This window comes from Mirounga angustirostris, unplaced genomic scaffold (genome assembly GCF_029215605.1).
Source record: "Mirounga angustirostris isolate CCGP_5_RB_7025 unplaced genomic scaffold, mMirAng1.0.hap1 SCAF_3, whole genome shotgun sequence".
In the NCBI taxonomy this organism is placed as follows: Eukaryota; Metazoa; Chordata; class Mammalia; order Carnivora; family Phocidae; genus Mirounga; species Mirounga angustirostris.
In genome coordinates, this window is record NW_026991711.1 from 93,572,293 (window position 1) to 93,592,162 (window position 19,870).

Consider the following 19,870-nt stretch of genomic DNA (forward strand, 5'->3'; position numbering starts at 1 on the left):
TCTGGGAATAGGCTTGCTTGCATTTCCTTCCTTCTTTAGCTGCTCCATTCCTCTGACTTCAAAATACAAATTCAGATTTTATTTCACGGTGCTTTATGCTTTTGGGATTGCCAAATTGTTCCTTCCCTGGTTTCCAGCATCTCACTTCTGGAAACCTTTCTACGGTTTCAGCAACACTAGTTGGTGATTGATGACTGTTTAGGGAGTGCTATCAGTTTACTATTTTAACCAATATATCATAAATCAGGAAGAGGGATGCTGGGTCCAAATGGAGAGTGTAGCTTTCACTCATTACCTGGGAGGATTATAGCCATTTCATAAAATCCATTATCTAGGGAAAGGATCCTATTGGCAGGGGCCAGCAAAATTCATTTCATGCTTCAAAAGTTTGTGATGTGGCTGGCTAGAAAAAAAACCCTAAATTGTTTGGAAGGTGGGGATCATAATTTGTTTAAAAACCACAAAAGGCCAAGACTGAGCTGTGTCCATTATACCGAATGGCACTTTGTACTCAAATGTTGGGGCAGCGTCAGTCCCAGGGCCCAGCCCCCTGACCACAGCCCTCCCCAAGTCTCTCCAAGGGCCTGACCGAAGAGGAAGTGCTTCTCCCACCCTCCCCCCTCTCCAGTCTGGGCCACTGTCATCTCTACCATGCCCTGTCATGGTCCCCCTCCATGGCCTTCTGCCTTGTCCCTCCAGTCCTCTCCAACAATGCAGCTAGAGGGGTGTTCCTACACTACCAGGTGTTCCCCTGGTCATGTCCTTCCTGTTGCTCTGAGGATCGGTCCCCCAACCCTCATGGCCTACGACATGCCGACATGCCATCTCCTCTCCCTTCTTATCTCTGCCTGTCTCCCTGCCCCTCACCAGTCCCAGGATCCTGACTTCTTCTCCCCCCACCCCCAGAGGATGCCCACATGCTGCTTCCTCGGTGGGGAATGGCTTCCTTTCTAGAATCCAGGGAAGGACAACAGCTGTTGTTTCCCTTCAACCCCACTACCTGAGGGTTTGCTGCCATTTCTCCTTTAACACAGTAGCTCTCTGATTTGATCTGTGGTCGGTGTCCCGGGTTCCCCCTGAGGCAGCCACCAGGAAGGCCTTGCCACCTTACCTGACTTTGTTTCCAACTGGCAAAAGGAAAACACAAATGTCCCAGGAAACAGCCTCAACAAGGACCGGGGTTGAGGGGGGCCTCCATCCCTGACTGTCCTTTCCCTGAGAGTGTGAGTTTGTCTTGCCTTAGGGACAGTACCACCCCCCACTGGAACAAGTCCCCCCACTTTTAGAACCCCTGGGGTTCTCCTCCCTGGGGCCCTGATGGCCGGGCCAGGTAAGGGCTTTTGGGAAGCCCAAAGAATGAAGACGCTACAGGATGTTAAAAAAAAGGAGGAGGGGGAGAGAAGGATGATTAAAAAAAAAAAAAAAAAGTGTCTTCCAGATTTTGCCAAGTCTCTAGAACATTCTTTTTGAATATGACTGTTTCCTTTTCTCTTACACTCAACTTTCCCCAAATTCATTCCTCATGCGAAAACAGCATCTTCCCCAGGGAAGTTCAGTTTTAACACACACGGGTTTCTCAGAGCTGAGGTTCCGCAGACAATAAAGAATCTTGTCTGCGAGTCCTCCTGGCTGCTAAGACCACAGGGAATTGAAGTGGTGAAGACTGAGCTCTCAGAAGCTCGGCTTTGCCACATCTCAGAAGAAACTCCCAGTTCAAAGTTCTGGCTGGCACCCCAAGCGTCTGCCGGGAGCGGGGAGCCGGGGAAAGAAATGCTGGGGCTGATGATGTGAATTCTCCCACCACCTACCCGCGACCTTGTCCATCCCCATCTGGCAGCTGGAGTCACTTTACTTTCCTCCAGGGCGGTCCTTTCGGCCTCGGGTCCTCGCCCCCTCCTCCCCCGCTCTCCCCGCTGGGAGCACCAGCTCCGGGCTCCCGCCATGCAGTGCCACCCCCACCCCCACCCCGACCCCGACCCCAACCTCTCCAGCTTCAAACTTGCAGCGCAGCAGACTGGGGCAAGGCGCCGCGAGTCGAAAGTGCAGGCCTGGCCTGTGCAAACAAGAGCGGCCGCCTCCTCATTTCCACTTGAAGCGTCGCAGGAAAGCCACCTTTCTCCTTCAACTTACCCTGCATGGCCCAGAGGGAGGAGGGACCCCGCCTGATGGGGCGGCAGTGCCGGGAGGGCACGGGTCTGGAGGCCGCAGGGAGGCGCGGGATGGAGCAGCGGGAGGGAACATCAAGTGGCCGCCAGGAGGGAGGGGGGCGGGCGGGAGGGAGGTGGGGCCCATGAATCATTTATGACCGGGCTGGCAGAGGGTTTAGGAACGCTCTGTAATGCAAACGCTGGGGGATCTGGCTGCAGCCAGAGAAGCTGCCCACCTGCTCATCCTCTCCGGGTAGGGGCTGTCCCGGGGCAATGGTCCAAAGCCTGGGTGCCTCGGTTCCTGGAGCTCACAGTTATGCCACCCTGGAGGGGGAGCAGGAGCAGGGTGGGACCTCAGGGACATCTGGATCAGACAGAGGGCTTGCTGGGTAAGGGGAAACCAAGGCCCACAGAGGGGGGGTGACTTGCCCAAGGACCACAGTGAGGCTGTGAGAAAGACATGACTGCTGTCCCCCCCCTCACTATCCCCTGCCCCTTCTGGAAGGTAACCTGGTTCCCTACAGCTTCCCCGTAGACACTGAGAGCCATAGAGCCAGGGGTGGCCCCTCCTATGCAGGGGTCCCAAGAGGATCTGACCCCATCTCCAACAAGCTGAACTCTCACTAATTGAGTTTCGGTCTTTTGAATGTGCAATCCTTTTCAGGCTGCGGAAAATCACTCCCTACTCTTCCTTTCCCTTTCACAGGGAGGAGAGGACATGGCAAGTATGCGGGGACAGGAGTGCCCATCAAACAGAAGGTTGGAACCTTCACTGCTAGACTTTGCAGCTTATGGATTCATCAGGGGAGGTGTGCCAGGACGGCTGATCCCGCTCAGTCTCCACCCTCCTCCTCCACCCCCTCTTGCCAGGTGCTGAGCCAGTAGGATAGTGTATTTTCTGCTAATAGAGTGAGAAGAGGAATACTAGGGTGGGGAGGGGTCAATATCATTGTCATCTTTACCACTTGCCGTCCACCCACCCCGTGACATCCTGTACCCTTTTTTCCCATTGGATCTCAAGGCATCAAGAATATGAAAGCAGCCATTCTGTCCTCCAAAAGGGAGGCTCTGCCTTAAGTAATTAACATGAATACAAGATGCTCGAGATCTACTCCAGGACAAGCCTGACCTGGAAGAGCAAAGCTCTAGAATCAACCACCCCCTTTCCATGCCTGGACCCATCCTGGCCCCAGTCCTCTCCACAGCTCCCTGACACTCTGTGCCCTCCCACACACACCTTCAGGAGTATAATCTGAGGGCCTGAAAGCAAGACTAGTTTCCTACTGAAGGGGTGGAGCCTAGGGGACCCACTTCTAAGCCAGAAAGCAGCCGAGGCATCAATGGCCTCCCACAGATTTCGAATGCACTGGTGCATCCCTCAGCATAAGGAACAAGGAGTCAGTCCCATAAATATCAAAGTGCTCAAAGTCCACGCAGTTCTGCCCTCGGGCACAGGGTGTTGGGCTGGACTCAGCAGGCCTGCCCCTCAGCATTATTCCTCCTTTAAAGAGAGGGTGCTGGGTCTAGGGAGGAGGTCCGCCCTGCCTGGGCCACCGTGGGCATGAGCGACAGCCACAGAGCACAGGGCCAGGGCCCACGCCCAGAAGGGGCTGCAAGAGCTGGGCCTGGGTGGCACCCAGGTCTCTGGATCCCAGGTCGGCGCTATGTTGAGAGCCCGACACACTTCCTCCGCGCTGAGTCAAGGCTGCTTCCTGGGACGGGAAAGCTGGGGAGGAGATGGCCAAAGCAGACGCTACTCTGGAGTTGCAAAGGGGTCAGAGGTTTGTTTCGGTCAATTACACGAAGAGCTCATCCCCAAACCTCCTGGGTCAGCAAAACTGAAAAGCAGACCCCTTCTTGGGTGGTAATGCTTCAGATGGCACCACAAACCCCACAAAAGGAAAACAAGGGAAGTGACCCAAACTTTGCCTCTGTCTCGGGGGAGCAAAGGGCCCAGGGAGGCGGGAGGCTAGTGGAACAGAGCCTTCGTCCCTGCCTCGCTGGAACCCTTGCCCAGAGTGCACACTTCCCTCTTGGTGGTGAGGACACTGCGGAATCCTGACCCTTCCAACAGGAGTCTGGCAGCAACTGTGTGGGTGGGGGCAGGGGGCATATGGAAACAGTTAAGAACTGGCCTAGCTAGCTGCTATTTGCACATTCCTCCAGTGAGATGCCTCTCGATTTAGGGCATGTGGCCATTCGGGAGCCTCCAAAAGTACCCCATCGCACTTTCCGGCATTCTAGAAGCTCGGCTTGCATCTATCCCACCTTCCCCACCTCCCAGCGCTCACTCCCGATACCACTCCCAAGACAGAAGTGAGGGTGGCCTGAAGGGGCAGAGTCCCTGGTATGGTCACCCTTCGCCTCAGTTTTGTCAGGAGAATGTTCAGGACCCCAGAGTGGGGTATCACCAGATGAAAGAGGTTGCTCTTGGCCGGCCCCACCAACCATCTGCAGAGACGCTCCTTCCCTAGGTGTGTGCCCCTTCCACTCAGGCCTTCCACACGCAGCCATGACTCTGAGCTGGTCCTCTTTGGCCAGGTTTGGGGGAGTTTAAAGAAATCCCCTTCTGTGATTTGTAGTGCCCCAGAGGGAGCAAAAGCCACGCTGTGTTTAGTGCCTGTCTCCGGTAAGAGAGGGGGGAGACACCTCCAGGCAGCCTACCTCCCACTCCTCTCCCTCAGACATGCAGACACACTCAGGTCTCCCCACACAGCAGGACTCACAAGCCCAGAGGGTCCTTTCAAGATGCCCAAGTGAGCCCATGGCAGAGACAGCAAGTGGAAAGCTTAGTCTGGCCACAGCCAACCTCTGTACTCGCCGGTCGAGCACACCCTCCCACGGCCGCGTTCCCCAGAAGAAACTCCCCCCTTGCCCCCCCCAGCCCTCCCGTATGTGCAGGCCCCACAGGAGGGTCCTCAACTGTCCTCCTGTCCCCGCTCTACCCTCACAGAGCCTCCGCTGACAGGCTCTCATGGGGACACGAGTTCTCCACGCCCTAGAACCTGGGCTCACCAGAACCCACTGCGCGATGTCCAAATCCAGTCCCCAGCTGTGGAAATCTCCCCACTTCTTCAGTCACCCCCTATAGAGGGTCATTCTGTCGCCCAGCTGGCCTCTTCACTCACCCTAAGATGCCTGCAGGCCCGGCACAACCCTCCCTCTTGTCCTGGCCCCCCTTCCGGCTTTCCCGGCTGGACCACCCTGGCCTCACCCTCGGTATGGCTTACATGCCTTAGAGGCACGGGGAATATCAGGCTCTTTATTTTATTCCGAACGCAGGCAGTTCCTGCTCATCAATGGGCTGCGTTCTCAAAATTCAGCCTGTTGTAAATCGGTGATTGGAAACCGCAATGCTTTTTTCCTCCTATAAAATAACACATTACGGGTAGGTTTCCAGGTTAGCCTGCCACTGCAGAGGTACCCCAGAATGGGGCTAAAATACTGCATATGTGCGGTTAAAACCTCTATTTTGAAAATACAATACTAGCAATTAAGCAGACTGAAAGCCATTGAGCGTTTGATTAAAACAGAATAAAGACTGGTGCGTTATTCATGTTGAGTCCCGGTGCTTGAAGCAAAGCAGAAGCTCCTCATCGTAAAGAGCAAAGCTGGATTGGGTGGATTCCACAGCTGGGTTGTGTCATCTTGGGGTGGGGGGAAGGGGCAGGCACTGATGGGTCAGAGAGTCCTAGGCCGGGGGCCACGTGGGGGCTGGCTGGAGCCCAGACGGCTTGGGGATACACAGGAGCAGCTGGGGCCTGCCAGAGAAGTATCTGTGACAGCTCTTCTCAGCGGAACTCAAAGCAAGCCTTGCGCTTCCAGGGTCTTCCGAAGGCCCCTCTCAACACACTAATGGGCACACTGTCCTCCCCTTGGTCTGCTGACCTGATGCTGGAAGAGCCCTCACGTGTAAGAAGGCCAAGTTGTGAGTGGTCTAAGCCAGGTCCTCCAAAGGCCCAGCCACAGCAAAGGCTGCTTTTGGGGCTCCCATCACTTTACAACGCGAGGAAGCCGATAACTGTTAGCCCTGACGCAAACCAGAGCTCACTCTGGCAAGTGGCAGAGCTGACAACCAGCCAAGGACGGCCTCCTGGAGCTCTCTCACACGTCATGCCCACTGACAGCGGGGGCGGGGGGTGGGGTCGGGTGGCCTCTCCACTGCGTGGGGATGGATGGGGCGACATGGGCTGCCAGCAGAGAGCACAAACACAATTTACCCTCCCAGCTCCAAGATGGCCTGAGTCCGCTGCCCTCTCCGAGCCAGGGCCCACACCCCGTCATCAGCCCCCTCGTTCATCCACAGTTGGGGCGCGCCTGCCCAGCACGGGCCCGGTGAAGCGACGAGCAGGAAGGCAGTATGCCGCTCCTCAAAGACCTGAGAGCAGAGGGCTTGGCCCGCCTGCCCGCTAAGCGCTCACAGCAGACCCGTCGCAGCTCAAAGCTCTTGCCAGTGCAACCCCACCCCCCACCCCAAACACAGGAACGGAGTGCTGAAATCACTGGGCCAGCTCGGTGGCAGGGCAGACACGACCCAGGACCGCTGGGAGGTCCCGGAGAGCGAGGACGCCCGTGTCCCCCGCACCTGGCGCGAGGCCTGGCACACGGATGGTACGCTTGGCAGAGTGCCGGGTGACTCGCGTCCTTCTGTGAGGAGGCATCTCCGACGTGGGCATTTATTCATCCCACGGACATTGAGTAAATGCCTCTGGGGCCCGAGCTCCTTCCAGGTCTCCCATGAGACCTCCTCTGAGACCACAGACATCGGCTGCCTCTGTGGCTCCCCTTCATGGAGAGCCGTGGACTCCGGGGACCCGGCTTCCAGGGGCTCATGCCGCAAGGCACCGGTAAGCAAGAGGCTTTGAAGAGCCAAAGAAAAGGGCGGAGGTGTTGGAGAAGGATGGGGGAAAGTGACCAGAGAGAATCCCACAAGTGCCGCGGTCCCTGAGCTAAGGGCCATTGGGACGGCTTCCCTTTGCCATCATAAGCCAGTCGCCGCCGGCTCGCCTGCCCAAGCTGGGCACCTTTTGTTACTTGCTCCCCTTGGGGAGAAAGAGGAAGAAACAACTAGCACACGGGGCCACGTCACCCCTTCCGTGGCGGCTGCGCATCGCCGTGTTCCTCCTCTCCATCTGGGGTAGCTCGCCCCTCAGATGTATAATGAATCAGGCAGTCGCTCATTAATAAAAAATGACAAGCGATCATCTCATTGAAATCCATCGAGCTGCCAGAGCCTGCAGACACAATCCCTGCCTCACTCTCCAATTCCTCTGTGGGCCTGTGGTAATGAGTCTGTGGGGTGCACGGGCCAGCTAGTGAGCGTCTTGGCGCGTACCACGCAGGCAGGCAAGTCACCTTTCTGCGGTGGGCGGCCCAGGGCCCGCAGGTTAGTGCCTTTTTCATCTGCATTAACAAAGGGGCTCAGCTCGGTGGGCCCCAGTTTCCCCAAGGTCAGCGAGGCTGTGGAGAGCTAATCCTGCCATGGCATCCGAAATCCACCACACCATTTACCCAAGGGGGCCTGAGACCCAACCAGACTTGGAGACTAAACCACTTTTTTGTCTTAAAAAACAAGTAAGTGAGTGAGGGGCACCTGGGTGGCTCAAGTCGGTTGAGCATCCGACTCTTGGTTTCGGCTCAGGTCATGATCTCTGGGTCCTGAGATTGAGCCCTGCATCGGGCTCTGCGCTCAGCATGGAGTCCGCTTGGGTTTCTCTCCCTCTGCCCCTCCCCCTGCTCACAAGTGCTCACTCTCTTTCTCTCTCTCAAATGAATAAATAAATCTTAAAAAAAAAAAAGAAAGAAAAAGTAAGTGAGCAAAAGGACTTGACAGGAGCCTAGATGGCTACCGGCTGGCTGGTCCCCAGCCCTAGGCTTGGCACCAAGACCCCTCCTCAGGTCCTTTCACCAACAGCTGAATCACAGAGAAGTCGGGCCCCTGGTAAAGATAATGCACAGATGCCACCTCCAGGAAGCCTCCCAGGCTTCCCCCATAGACCTGCTAGTGCGTTCATTGTCCTATACTCACTTCCGCATTCACTACATATGGGGTCCTATGTCCACTGTGGTGTTTTACAGGCAATGTTGGAGGCTGGTGGCCTTGACCACAGACAGCCCTGGGATGGCATTCAGACTCTGTCACTCACCAGCTAGTGACCTCAGGGACATCAGGAACCTGAGGTTTCTCATTTGTACCATGGGTGATGAAGCCTCTCATGTAGACAAGATGAAATGAGATTATGTATTTAAGAGCCTGAGCCCATCATCCATCACCCCATTACTGTACCATCAATGACAGCTGTCATTCTGGGAGCACGGGTCTTTGGGCTCCTAGACTGTAAGGGCCTGGTGGCCCTGGCCTTGCTGGAGTCCATGACACCAGCACCACCACCACGGTGTGCGTCCTGCGTGTGGAGGTTGCATCAGGGGCTGTAATGAATCAGGTCCAACTGTCAGAACCATCCTAGGAGCAGGTACATTAAACCCTACAGGACGAGAAGTGGGGCAATTCGTCCAGGGCCTCGGGGAGCCGAGTTACGGAGCCTGACTCTGTCCTTACTCCCATGTGGCTCCCACTGGTGCTGTGTTTCTACTACTCTAGAGTCCGCCAGGGCTCCCTATTAACAATGCAGCCAGAGCCCAGGCTCCAGGATGAGCCCTGGTTGCCTTTCCCGTAAGACTTTCTTCCAAGACCAACGGGTTACACTCAGGTCCCTTACACACCTCTGACCCACTGGCTGCCTGAAATGTGGTCCTGCCACATTCATCCTTGGCCGTTCATCCTTCAAACCGGGTCACCCGTCCAAAGCGTCCTGTGACCACTTCTGGCCATGGTGACTGCCGCTGAGCTCCACTCCCAGAATCCTAACAGTGGGCTGAGTCCCAGGGGAGGCTCTTGAGCTTCTATAAATGACAGTGTCAGCGGCCCGAACACAGGCAGCTCCAGGGTCTGGGCCGGGGGCTTTTGTGAAGCTCAGGGCCTGTGATAAAGGCAAGGCGAGGATGAGGAGCCCCACTGTCCAGGCTAAGCAAGGCAGGGTGTGAAGTGCCAACATTCACACAGCTCTTTGGTGGCACCAGGAACAAAACCATGCCTCGTGGTGTTGAAGGAGACAGAAATTCCCACTAGTGGTGGACCTTGCCAGCCTCACTCTCACCTGTAAATCAGGAGATCCATCTGGACACCGCCCTGGACCACTGCCACTGACTCCTGCCTGGAGGAGGGCCGCGACACTCTCCAAACGTCTGGTGCTCGCTAACCCACTCTGCGCGCCACAGCCGGCCGCCAGGGCGACCTGCAGGGGCAGGCAGGGCGGGGCAGGGCTTGCCTTCCTGTCTGGGCTTTGGTACTGTTTGCACATGTTCTGGGAAGTATGTGCAACTTTTTAGTAACAAAAAAGGGGGATCATCTGCACGGTTGTTGTGAGGCTTAACTGTCTTACTCATCACTCATTCATTCATCCAACACATCTCCCAGCTCTTGTTTCAGGAAATGGCCCCTTCCTACGAGGGGGCAAGAGGCCACATTTCCGTGCCAGTGACACGCAAGATGAGGGAAGGATGGAGCAGAGAGAGCTCCAGACTCTGAGGCAGGAGGCCCAGGCTTCTGCTGCTGCCACCAACTCAGAGTTGGACCTCAGGGTGGTTCCTGAATGGCCTCACCTAGAGAAAGGGACAAAGGTCCCTCCCATCTCTGACGTTGCCAGATGTTTGGGGGACCCAGGCGCAGGGTCCCAGAAAATAACAAGTCACTCGGGAGGCCCAGCCTCGGGCCCTCTCCTTTAGAAGAGTGAGGAAGAACGGCCCAGTAATGAAGCTATTAGCCAGGGTATCTTGGGGCATGAGGAAGCGACGCCCCGCTCTGCTGTGCCTTGGCAGAGCCTGGCGCAGGCCCAAGCCTCGTGCAGAGGCAGAGCCGGGGCAAGAATGCTCTGGTCCTGCCCGAGCCCAGAACACGCAGGAGACAATCCATTGCCAAACCCATGCCTCGGGAGGTGGGGTCTGCTCTGCGTTAAGAAACACTTTCCAAATTAGATAATTATTTAATAGCTAATAAATGGAGTCAGGGAGGGGGCAGAGGGAATTTGGTTGATTAAATGCCCACGGCCCCCAGCACTGCATACCTTCCCCAGGGCTGAGCCTCCTGCCCTCCCTTCCTTATGCCTTTTCAGCCCAGCTCACCTCCACCACATCTTTGGGTATCAAGAGCCAACCCACTGGCCACCAGGGCACACAGAGGGCCCCCAGCAAGGTGCCAGGCTGAATCCGAGCTGTTCTGCCTCCAGTAACTCAGCAGCTTGTCTCTTGCCCTGTCCCACCCTAGGGACGACAGAGCCCAAGAGGGAAGATGGCAGGATTCAACAAGACAAGGGTGGGGCCAGGAGAGGGCAATGGTCACAGAATCAAAGACTGCCCGTTGCTGTTCACAGCTTGGCCCCAGCCCCCGGAAGTCCTATGTCCTCAGGAAGCTTCTTCAGGCTCTGCCCATTCCAACTCGACAAGGTGGAGGTGGGGGGTGTCAATGGAGGCCAATCTATGGACGCAGGGGAGGAGGGGGGCATCGCTCACCAACCACGTGCCAGGTACCTTGTGGAGTGCCTACACATACATTTAACTGCACAGGTTGTTTTATATCTTGTTTCTTGACAAATAAGGACATTGAGTCTCAGGGAGGCTAAGTGACTTGTCCAAGGTCGTCAGCCCCAGGAGTCAGTGCCACTTTTGCCTGGCTCCAAAATTCGGGCTCGTTCCACAGCAAATGCTCTGCACCCCTCCTCCCCCACCCTGAGCACTCGGCAGGTGCTCACTAAGTGTGAATTCCCTTCCTACTTCAACCACTGCAGACAGACGCCAGGCAATCCAATCTCAAGGAGTTCAGGTGTCTACAGTAAGCCTTCCGTCGGCCCTCCTCCAAGGAGAGCTCTAAGAGAGGTGCAAGAAAACTAGAAGCAACTAACCATGGCTCTCAGTGAAGGGGGCTTAGAAGCTCAGAGTGAGTCATGAACAGAAGTCGAATCATAAGAAAATGCTAAGGAGGCTTTGCAAGGGCCAAGAGTCATGAGCAGGCTGGGTGTGCTGAAAAGAGATTAAAAAACAATAGGGTGTAGTTGTCCACGGGGGACTGCATTGAGATAGTGTGGCCTGGACGGAAATGGCTGGAACACAGTAGTTGATTGATAAAAAATGTTGGATGGATGGGTGGATAGGTGGATGGATAGAAGGATGGGTGGATGGGTGGGTGGGTAGAAAGATGGATGTTTGGATGTATAGATAGATGTTTGAGTGGATGGATGAATAGGTGGGTGGGTAGGTAAATAGATGGATGTTTGGATGGATAGAGGGATGTTTGAGTAGGTGGATGGATAGGAGGGTGGGTAGAAGCTCTACAGTCAGGGCATTTCCTCTTCTACCTTCACCTTTCCTCCTCACCTCACTCCTCTTTCCTCTCTTCCACAGCCATCTTAGCTCAAATCGTCTCGATCTTCCAAGTGCCCACAGAGAATGGACAGTGTCTTCAAAGAAACTCACAGCCCTGCATGTCTTGGAGTGCCTCACCAAGTTTTCCCCTGGTCTTCAGACTAGCACTGCCACAAGGTATGGAGGGATGAGCTTTTCCTCTCAGTCTTCCCCCACCCCATCTCCCACAAGCCCTCAGCCCACACTTTTATTATCTCGGCCTGCCTAGGCAGCTCCCACCTTGATAGAAATCAAAGGGCCCCTGGGCCCAGTTCAACTCAAAGACAGCCTATACCCTCTAGGCCTGACAGTGAGCCAGGTCCACCAACGGTCCAAGTTGCCCATCACAGGCCTCTCTGGCTGGGGTTTTGTCCCCATTCCAGCCACATGAGACTGCTTCAGATGCCCCTGAGGAATGCACCGAGACAGCCAACAGAAGCAGCCCGGGAAAACACTGGTGTGCAGATTAATGGGAGCATGGGGTACAGGCAGGTATAATGGCCCAGGGCTCAGGACCTCAGTACCCTGGAGCTCAAAGGCTCCTGGGATTCTTGGTGCTGTGGGGGTGTCCTACGGGCCAGTTCCCTTGCACAGCAGCTGGGCCTAGGCACTGCACAGCCTAAGGGCAGCAGAGATCCAGGGAGGCGGCAGGTCCATTTCAGAATGAGGTTCCTGACTATCCAAATCTCTCCCCGGCCCACCTTACTGACCACGAGCCATCACGCCTTCTGGCCCAGAAACAGCTTTCCAAAACCCACCATACGTGGGTGGCCCAAATCCTGACCTGGGGCCTGGCAGCCACTTCTCATCCAGAATGGGATGAAAACAAGGGAAGGATGACAGGGGGAGCCCAGGCTCTGAGGTCAGCAGTCCAGGGCTGAATTCAAACGACCCAGCCCTGCTTAAGTAACCCACCTCCCCGAGCCTGGATTGCCCTCTTTGGAAAAATGGGGACGAACACAGTGACTCCCTTAGTATCAAGAGCACCTGGATGAGGCAGGTCAAAGGAGGCGGTGCACAAATGGGAGCTGTTATTGCTCTAAATAACATAATTGAGTCTCCTTAATGAACTTAATAGAACGGACACGTGACTTAATGAGAGGAGAGGTGGTCCCGCCCAGACGGTAAGAGCTAGAGGCTGGGGTCAGACAGCCAGGGTTGGAAGCCTGGCGCTACCACTTACTGCCGGACCCCCAGGCCAGTCACACAACCCCGCTGGTCTCTCTTTCTTCAATTGCCCAACGGTGATCATGACCCTATTTTCTAAGACTGCGTGTGCGGGCGGGGGAGGGGGAGGGATTACATATGCAAATGCATGTAAAACACAACCGTGCCTGGAACGCTAAGAAATATTAGCTCACAGTATTTTTATCATCTCAGTCTGCCTGGGAGGCTCCGTCCCTTCCCTGGATGCTGCCTGGATGGGAAAAGAATGGCACTCTGAGGGTGCCTTTCGCCCCCCCTCTTATCCATCCTGTAAACCTGCAAGCACTGGATCATGGCCCTCGCCTAGAACATTTGCTGACGATCTGGGTAAGAAGCAAAGTGTGGCTGTGACCAATTTCCTTGAGTGGCTCCCTCAGTGGCTTTGAAGATGACTGCAAGGGTGAAACAGCCACAACAGAGCAGGCTGAGAGCTGCCTCCACGGGCAGCCTGGAGCGACCGACCCCTCCAGGAGCTCCCAGAGACCCGTTTCCTTACAAAAGCAGGGTCTGCACAAACTCCTTCCTGTAGGACCTTCCCTGGTTGGCTGTGAACTGTTTCTCCTTGAGAGTTTGCCTCTGTGGTGGGTTCCATGTTTTCCTCTCCTGATTTGTTATGTTTTAAAAATTCTGGCAGCAATAAACCTCTGGTAGGATGACATCAGGGTCGTGCTCCAGTGGTTCCAAGATGGACTGTGAGCATTGCTTCTCCCAGTCCATGACGGGGGCCTGGCCCTGCCAGGGCCAGGACTGCCCAGCACGGGCTAAGCCAGGGGGTCTCCAAGTGTGGTCCCAGGCCCACAGCACCAGCATCGTCTGGGACTTCTCAGACATGTGAATTTCAAGCCCCATTCCAAGCCTCCTGAAGCAGAAATTCAGGGCGGACCCAAGAAACCTAGGTGGGTTTTTTTAAAGATTTTATTTATTCATTTGACAGAGAGAGAGAGCACAAGCGGGGGAGCAGGAGGGGCAGAGGGAGAGGGAGAAGCAGGCTCCCCACTGCATAGGGAGCCCAACGCCAGGCTAGATCCCAGGACCCCGGGGATCATGACCTGAGCTGAAGGTAGACGCTTAACTGACTGAGCCATGCAGGCGCCCGAAACCTGGGTTCTAACAAGCCTTCTGGGTGATTCTATGGCACACTAAAATCTGAGAACCCCCCGTGGCTAAGCAAATGGCATGCATTCAAAAAGTCATTTCTGGTAGATACGCCTTCCTCCTGGTTTCTTCTCGTCCTCGGATGTGTCTCAATGCAAAAAATGGAAGAACTCAGAACAGACACACTGGAGACCCTTACACAGCTGTAGACCATCCAGGACACCCAAGGCGGCTCAGGGACCCTGGTTTCATCTGCTTGTCACAGCCTGGGGGGGAGGGAGACAGCCAGCTGCTCAGTACGGACTGGGAACCCCTCTGAAGCAGAACTGTGCAGTAAATATGACAGGTCCTCCTGGCCCTCAGGAGGTGCCAGGGAGCCCTTCCTGGAGCTGATACCCCAGCAGCACCTGGAGGATGAGGCCTCGTGCAGAAGTCTCAGAGACGCTTGCCATGCCCGGGACTTCGAATCTGCTGTCCCCTTTACCTAGAACTCTCCCATGCTTTGGCAAACTCCTTTTCATGCTCTGAGACTCAACTCCAGCTCTGCCTTCTCCAGGAAGCCTTCTCTGACTCCACGCTCTATGCCCTGGGCTACTCTTTTAGCTCCCTTTGCTCTTACCCCTACACTGTAACTGTCTACGTAGCTGGCTGGGGTTTTTTCTACCAGACTGTGAGCAATCTGAGACCAGGGATCTCTTTCACGCCCCACTGTAGTCTCCGGTACACAGTTGGCACTCGATAAATGCTGGCCGAACGAAGGAGTAGACAGAAACAGGCTCAGGGAACCCCATGGGCCATCAGGGGCAGAAAGTGCCCATGTGTCTTTGCTGTCACGGCCACGCTGACCCACCCTGGGGGGGCCACACATCCCTATCACCACCACCACCACCAGCATCGTGCACCTGCAGCGCCCCGGAGCCTACCCCGAGCCAGCCTCACCTGTGACCATGCCACCCAGCATCCCTCACGGGTGCCAGGAGGGAAGAATCCCAGCGTGTGGCCCAGGAGGGAGACCCTTCCCCCAGGACTGTGTGGAGAGGGGCCTGGTGCACGCATGCAGGGAACAGGTTCCTCTCTCTCCCAATTTCAACCACTTGGAAGAGCAAAAGGGAAACGTTTATTGGAAAATGTAGAAAAAACGTGACAATGGCATCTTACAGTTTTTCCTCTTTTCTTTCCCTTGATAGACAAGGGCCTAGCGGCTCGACAAACTAAGAAAAAACAAAGCACACCTCCCCAGCCAGCACAGCACTGGGGTCCAGGCCTGCCCTCTACCAGGCCCAGGAGAGCCTGGCTTGTCTTCAGCCAGGCTACAGGGGACTTTTCTCCCCAGGCCCAATGAGGAAACTGAGTCACAACTTCCTCCTCCATGGGCCCGCCTCCCCTTGTAGGACCCCTGCCCTGCCCCCCACCCCCACCCCCCTCATGCCTTCCCTCCTCCCTCTCCAGGCCTCAATCCCTGCCAGCCAGACAGCAGTTCATTCTCCCAACTCAAATCGGCTGCTTCTGTCCTGGATCAAACCAGGCAGCCCCATGTCTCCACCTGTGCCTCAAGTCACCTGGCCATTCTTTCAGCCTCGGCTTAACGGGTACCTCCCCTCCAGAAAGCCTGTCCTTAACCTCACAAGCACAGCAAATCATCACCATTACTGGGCACTCTCTGCGGGCCAGCTGGTGCTGACCCCTCAACCACCTTGCAAAGCAGGGGCCATCACACTCTTGAGCGATCACAAGCGGGGGCACAGAGAGAATAGGGGTTTGCAAATTGCCCAAGGACACAGAGTGAGGGGGAGGGGGAGGCTGGGTTAGAAGGCCGTCAGCCTGCGCACTGTCCACTCCCAGCTGCCCCCACCCCTGGTCACTTCTCTCTCACAGCCCCCGTCATACGCTCACTATCCCTGCCTGCAGAGAGCGGGTGGACGGAGTCGGAGTCATCTTTGTACACTTGGAGGGAATACAAGGCATGGCACAACGTGCACAAGGGCACAAGGAGTGCTGGCCTGCCACGGCCTATGGGGTCTCGGTACCAGTGATGGCTCAAGAGTCCTCTTTTCACGGGGACATCTGTATCCCAAGCCAAAGGCATGAACCCGTAATGGTGGAATTCCAGGCTTCAGCCCCAAGTGGGCTGGGGAGGCAAGAGAGGTGTCTATGGGCAGAGAAACTTTCCTCAAACCAACCACAGAGAAGCTGCTTCCTGCGTCTGTGTGTATGGGTGGCCCTGCCTCTGGGAGGCTGGTACCAGGTCCCCATGCCATCCCTCAGAAATGCACTTGTCCCTCGGTCCTGCGTTGGCTTCTTTGGTGCCCACATGTCATCTGAGGTTGGGGCGCCCGTGGTGGAGCCAGGGGTGGCTCCTGAAGGCAGGGCCTGCCAGCCCCGAGGTGAGGTAGGGCTCCCGTACCTCCTCTGGCCTGAAGCGGCCCCAGCCAGGCCCAGGGCAGAGCTGGTCCCATGAACGAGGCCCGGGAGGATGCTCGCGGCATGGGAAAAGGTTCTTGTGTGTCCATCTCTGCTTTCCATCGGCCGAGGCAGAGTAGGGATGACTCCACACACTGCAGTCTGTCCTCCTCTGTCACCACTCCCTCCAGGCATCCAAGCTCAGTGTTTGCCACCAGGGCCCTCCAAGCAGGTGAATGTCATCTAGGCTCCAGGGGAGCAGGCGCTAGTCCCAGAGCTGCCAGGACTCCCTGTGGGGCTTTATACACTCGCTCTGCGCCTGGGGCTTCTCCCTCTTTCCACTGGCACCCTCTGACCTGCCTTCCCAGTCTTCGCTCACTCTGGAACGGATCAGCGCTATTCCCCAAGAGGGGAGGACGCTCCTCCACCCTGGCCAGCCTGCCCCTCCCGCTGGACATCCTGTGGGGCTCTGCTTGGTGTTGCCCGTCTCCGGTAGGATTCCTCTTCCTAAATCTCGCTCCATCACAGCTTTCTGCTCTCAGATGTCACCTCCTCAGAGGTGGGTGTCTCTCTCCCACACCTTACTCTGTTTATTTCCCTGCTAGCCCCTCCTGCTGAAATTGTCTCCTGTGCGTTCCCTTGGAGAGTGTCTATTTCCCACTATAGGCAGAGGAGTTCCATGGAAGCAGAGACAACAGTGGATTAGCCACTGCCTCTGCCAGGGGGGCATTCGCTGCCCTCCTCCTTACTCCAGGACTGGGTGAAGATGCCCAAGGTGGGGCCTCTCACTCTGCCTTGCTCACACTTAGCTCGGTGTAAGACAGGCCCCCAGGGCGAGGACCAGGCCTGACCCATCTGGGGGTCCTCCTAGGATCTTAAAGAACCCCTGACAAGGCCTCCTGGGCAAGGCTGTATTTCGAAGGAGCCTGGGGCACACACCGCAGGACACAGTGCCCACCAGGCCTGTCCAAGAGCAAGGCCACTGCCATTTCGCTGGCTCTGGACTCACATCGGACCTGCTATCTGTGTTTTTGCCTGTTTGTTTCCCTCCAAAATGAACCCAACCAGGGCAAAGTAACAATTGAAAATTCCTCACTTGGGGGGGGCACCTGGGCGGCTCAGTCGTTAAACGTCTGCCTTTGGCTCAGGTCATGATCCCAGGGTCCTGGGATCAAGCCCCACGTCTGGCTCCCTGCTCAGCGGGGAGTCTGCTTCTCCCTCGCCCTCTGCCCCTCCCCCCGCCCACGATCATGCTCTCGCTCTCTCTCTCTCTCAAATAAATAAATAAAATCGGAAGGAAGGAAGGAAGGAAGGAAGGAAGGAAGGAAGGAAGGAAGGAAGGAAGGAAGGAAGAAAATTCCTCTCTTGGGATGAGCCTCGCCGGACCTTTGATTCCCTAACAGTGTTCAAACCAGGGACTTCACAGCCCATCCTGGACTTCCCCGAGTCAGCAAGTTCCCCTAGCAAGCTGAGGTTCGTTCACATTGTTCCATGTTAATTTTCATGGTTTGTGTGTCTGTGTGTGTGTGGCTTTTAAAAAGACTAAGCAATTCTGCCTATGCTTTTTAAGAAATCAAATAGCACAGAAGGGCCTCTAATAAAAGGCACAGTCTCCCTCCCTGTGCTTCGGGGGCAACCATGTTTTACGTTTTAGAACTTTTTCTACTTTTAGCTCCTCTGGCGCCTATCTGATCTATACAAGGAATCTATTAAAACAGTGTGTTTTGATGCTTTAGTCCTATGAGCGCAATGTTTCTGATTTATGAGTTATTTATACGGAGGATGACTCCGTTCACTTGAGCCTCCCATGCCACGCACAGGATTGTGTGTAAGGGCACCACTTCCTCCTAGTGTAGTGATGACATGACCTTCAGTCCTGGCAGAGGTGCAGACTCTCTGCTGAAGCCTCTCCCCTGTGCCCCCTGGCTCTCCCATCCCCAGGGCCCTCTATACTGATTCAGGAGGTGGGGCCTTGCCATCAAGCCCCCTCTGGGGTTCTCCCTCCTGGGGTCCTCTGTCTTCCCTCCCTTCATCCACCCCCCTCCTTTGCATCATAGGACCCTTAAGTAAATGTCTAAGAAGGATATGTGGAAGGAAAAGGTTCTGAGTCCCTCCTGTATGGCTGAAAATGTCCCTCAGCCCTAAGTGACAATCAGGCTGACAGTCTGATCAATAGTGGGGCTCGATCTCACGGCCCTGAGATCATGACCATGGTATTTCCCTCATACCTGCCAGTGCAATCACTGTCTTCCCACACAGCCTCCTGCTGATGAAGACAGGTGTATAGTGTAATCCTCCCGCCTGGGTACATGACCTGGGATTGTGTTTGTTTTTCCATTCTCTCAAAATGTTTAGGTACATTTCTTTATCCTTGGTTATCTGAAATTTCACAAAAATATGTCTAAATGGGAATTTCTTTTAAGAGCGAGGCACACTGAGGATTATTTTCACGAGGATTTTTGTCCTTCCAGATATACACAAATTTCTTGTTTTTTTTGTTGTTGTTGTTATTTTAGAGATAGAGGGTGCGTGTGCAAATGTGAGAAGGGAAAGGGGCAGAGGGAGCAAATCTCAAGCAGACTCTGTGCCAACTGTGGAGCCCAACTCGAGGCTCCATCTCAGGACCCTGAGATCATGACCTAAACTGAAATCAAGAGTCAAACGCTTAACCGACTGAGCCATGCAGGTGCCCCTCTTGTATTAATTCTTTTATCATTTTTCTCTCATCTGTTTCCTGTTTCAGTTTTTGGAACTTCCATTTAGTTACACGATCGATCACCAGCATTAGTATTCTAGCTTTCTCCACTTTGCTCTCATATTTCTCTTTGCCTTTGCCTTTTGATTCTTCTTTCCATGGTATTTCCATGAGTCACCTTTCATCCTTTTAATGAACTTCTTATTTCTGCCATCATATTTTTAATCTAAAGCTGTTTTTTTCTTTTCTTATTTTGTAGCATTCTGTTCTTGTTTTATGAATGTAATGCTTCCTCAGATCTATCTGAGGATACCAATGAGAGGGCTATTTTTTCACTCACACTTTATTCTCTTCTTGAATCTGGTTTCTTCTGGGACTATACTTGCCCCATTGTTCATGCTGACCTTGTTCTTCCATATAGCAGACTTCCTTCAGATGTCAGTAAAACTTTGGATGTCCATTCATATTTAAAGATAAGAGACGAAAATCCTCTCTGGAAGTTCTGCATACCTGAGTGGGGTTTGTCTAGTGGAAGCTTTAGCTATTCCACTGGGAGATCCCTACCTTCCAAAGTGCATGAGGCTTGGCTCTGGCCCAACATCCACATGGTCTGTCCTGGTGACCAAACAGACTCTAGTTTGTTTCTCTGCAGAAGAATCCAATTATTATCATCATCACTACTGGCATGAAAGATAAAAACCCTTTCCTAGTCATTCTACAAAGGGGAGTGAAGAGAAAGAGAGGGGTCAACTCCTATTTAAACTTTTTTTTAATGGTTATAAAATATGCATAACATTTACCATCTTAACTACTTTTAAGGATACAGCCCAATAATGGTAAGTACATTCACATTCTTGTGCAACCATCACTG

General features: G+C 54.6%; 1 protein-coding gene across 3 annotated transcripts in view; it reads right to left on the reverse strand.

Moving 5' to 3' along the window:
* Window positions 1-19,870, reverse strand: part of GLI2 (GLI family zinc finger 2) — a 245,890-nt gene that overhangs the window by 115,096 nt on the left and 110,924 nt on the right. The window contains exon 1 of one of the 3 annotated variants that reach the window (XM_064586407.1): window positions 2,131-2,192. The exons of the other annotated variants lie outside the window; for them this stretch is intronic. Within the exon in view, the coding sequence (XP_064442477.1) occupies window positions 2,131-2,137 (7 nt within the window). The 5' untranslated portion in view covers window positions 2,138-2,192. Of the gene's footprint in view, window positions 1-2,130; window positions 2,193-19,870 lie in introns of those variants that run through there. 3 annotated transcript variants of the gene reach the window in all.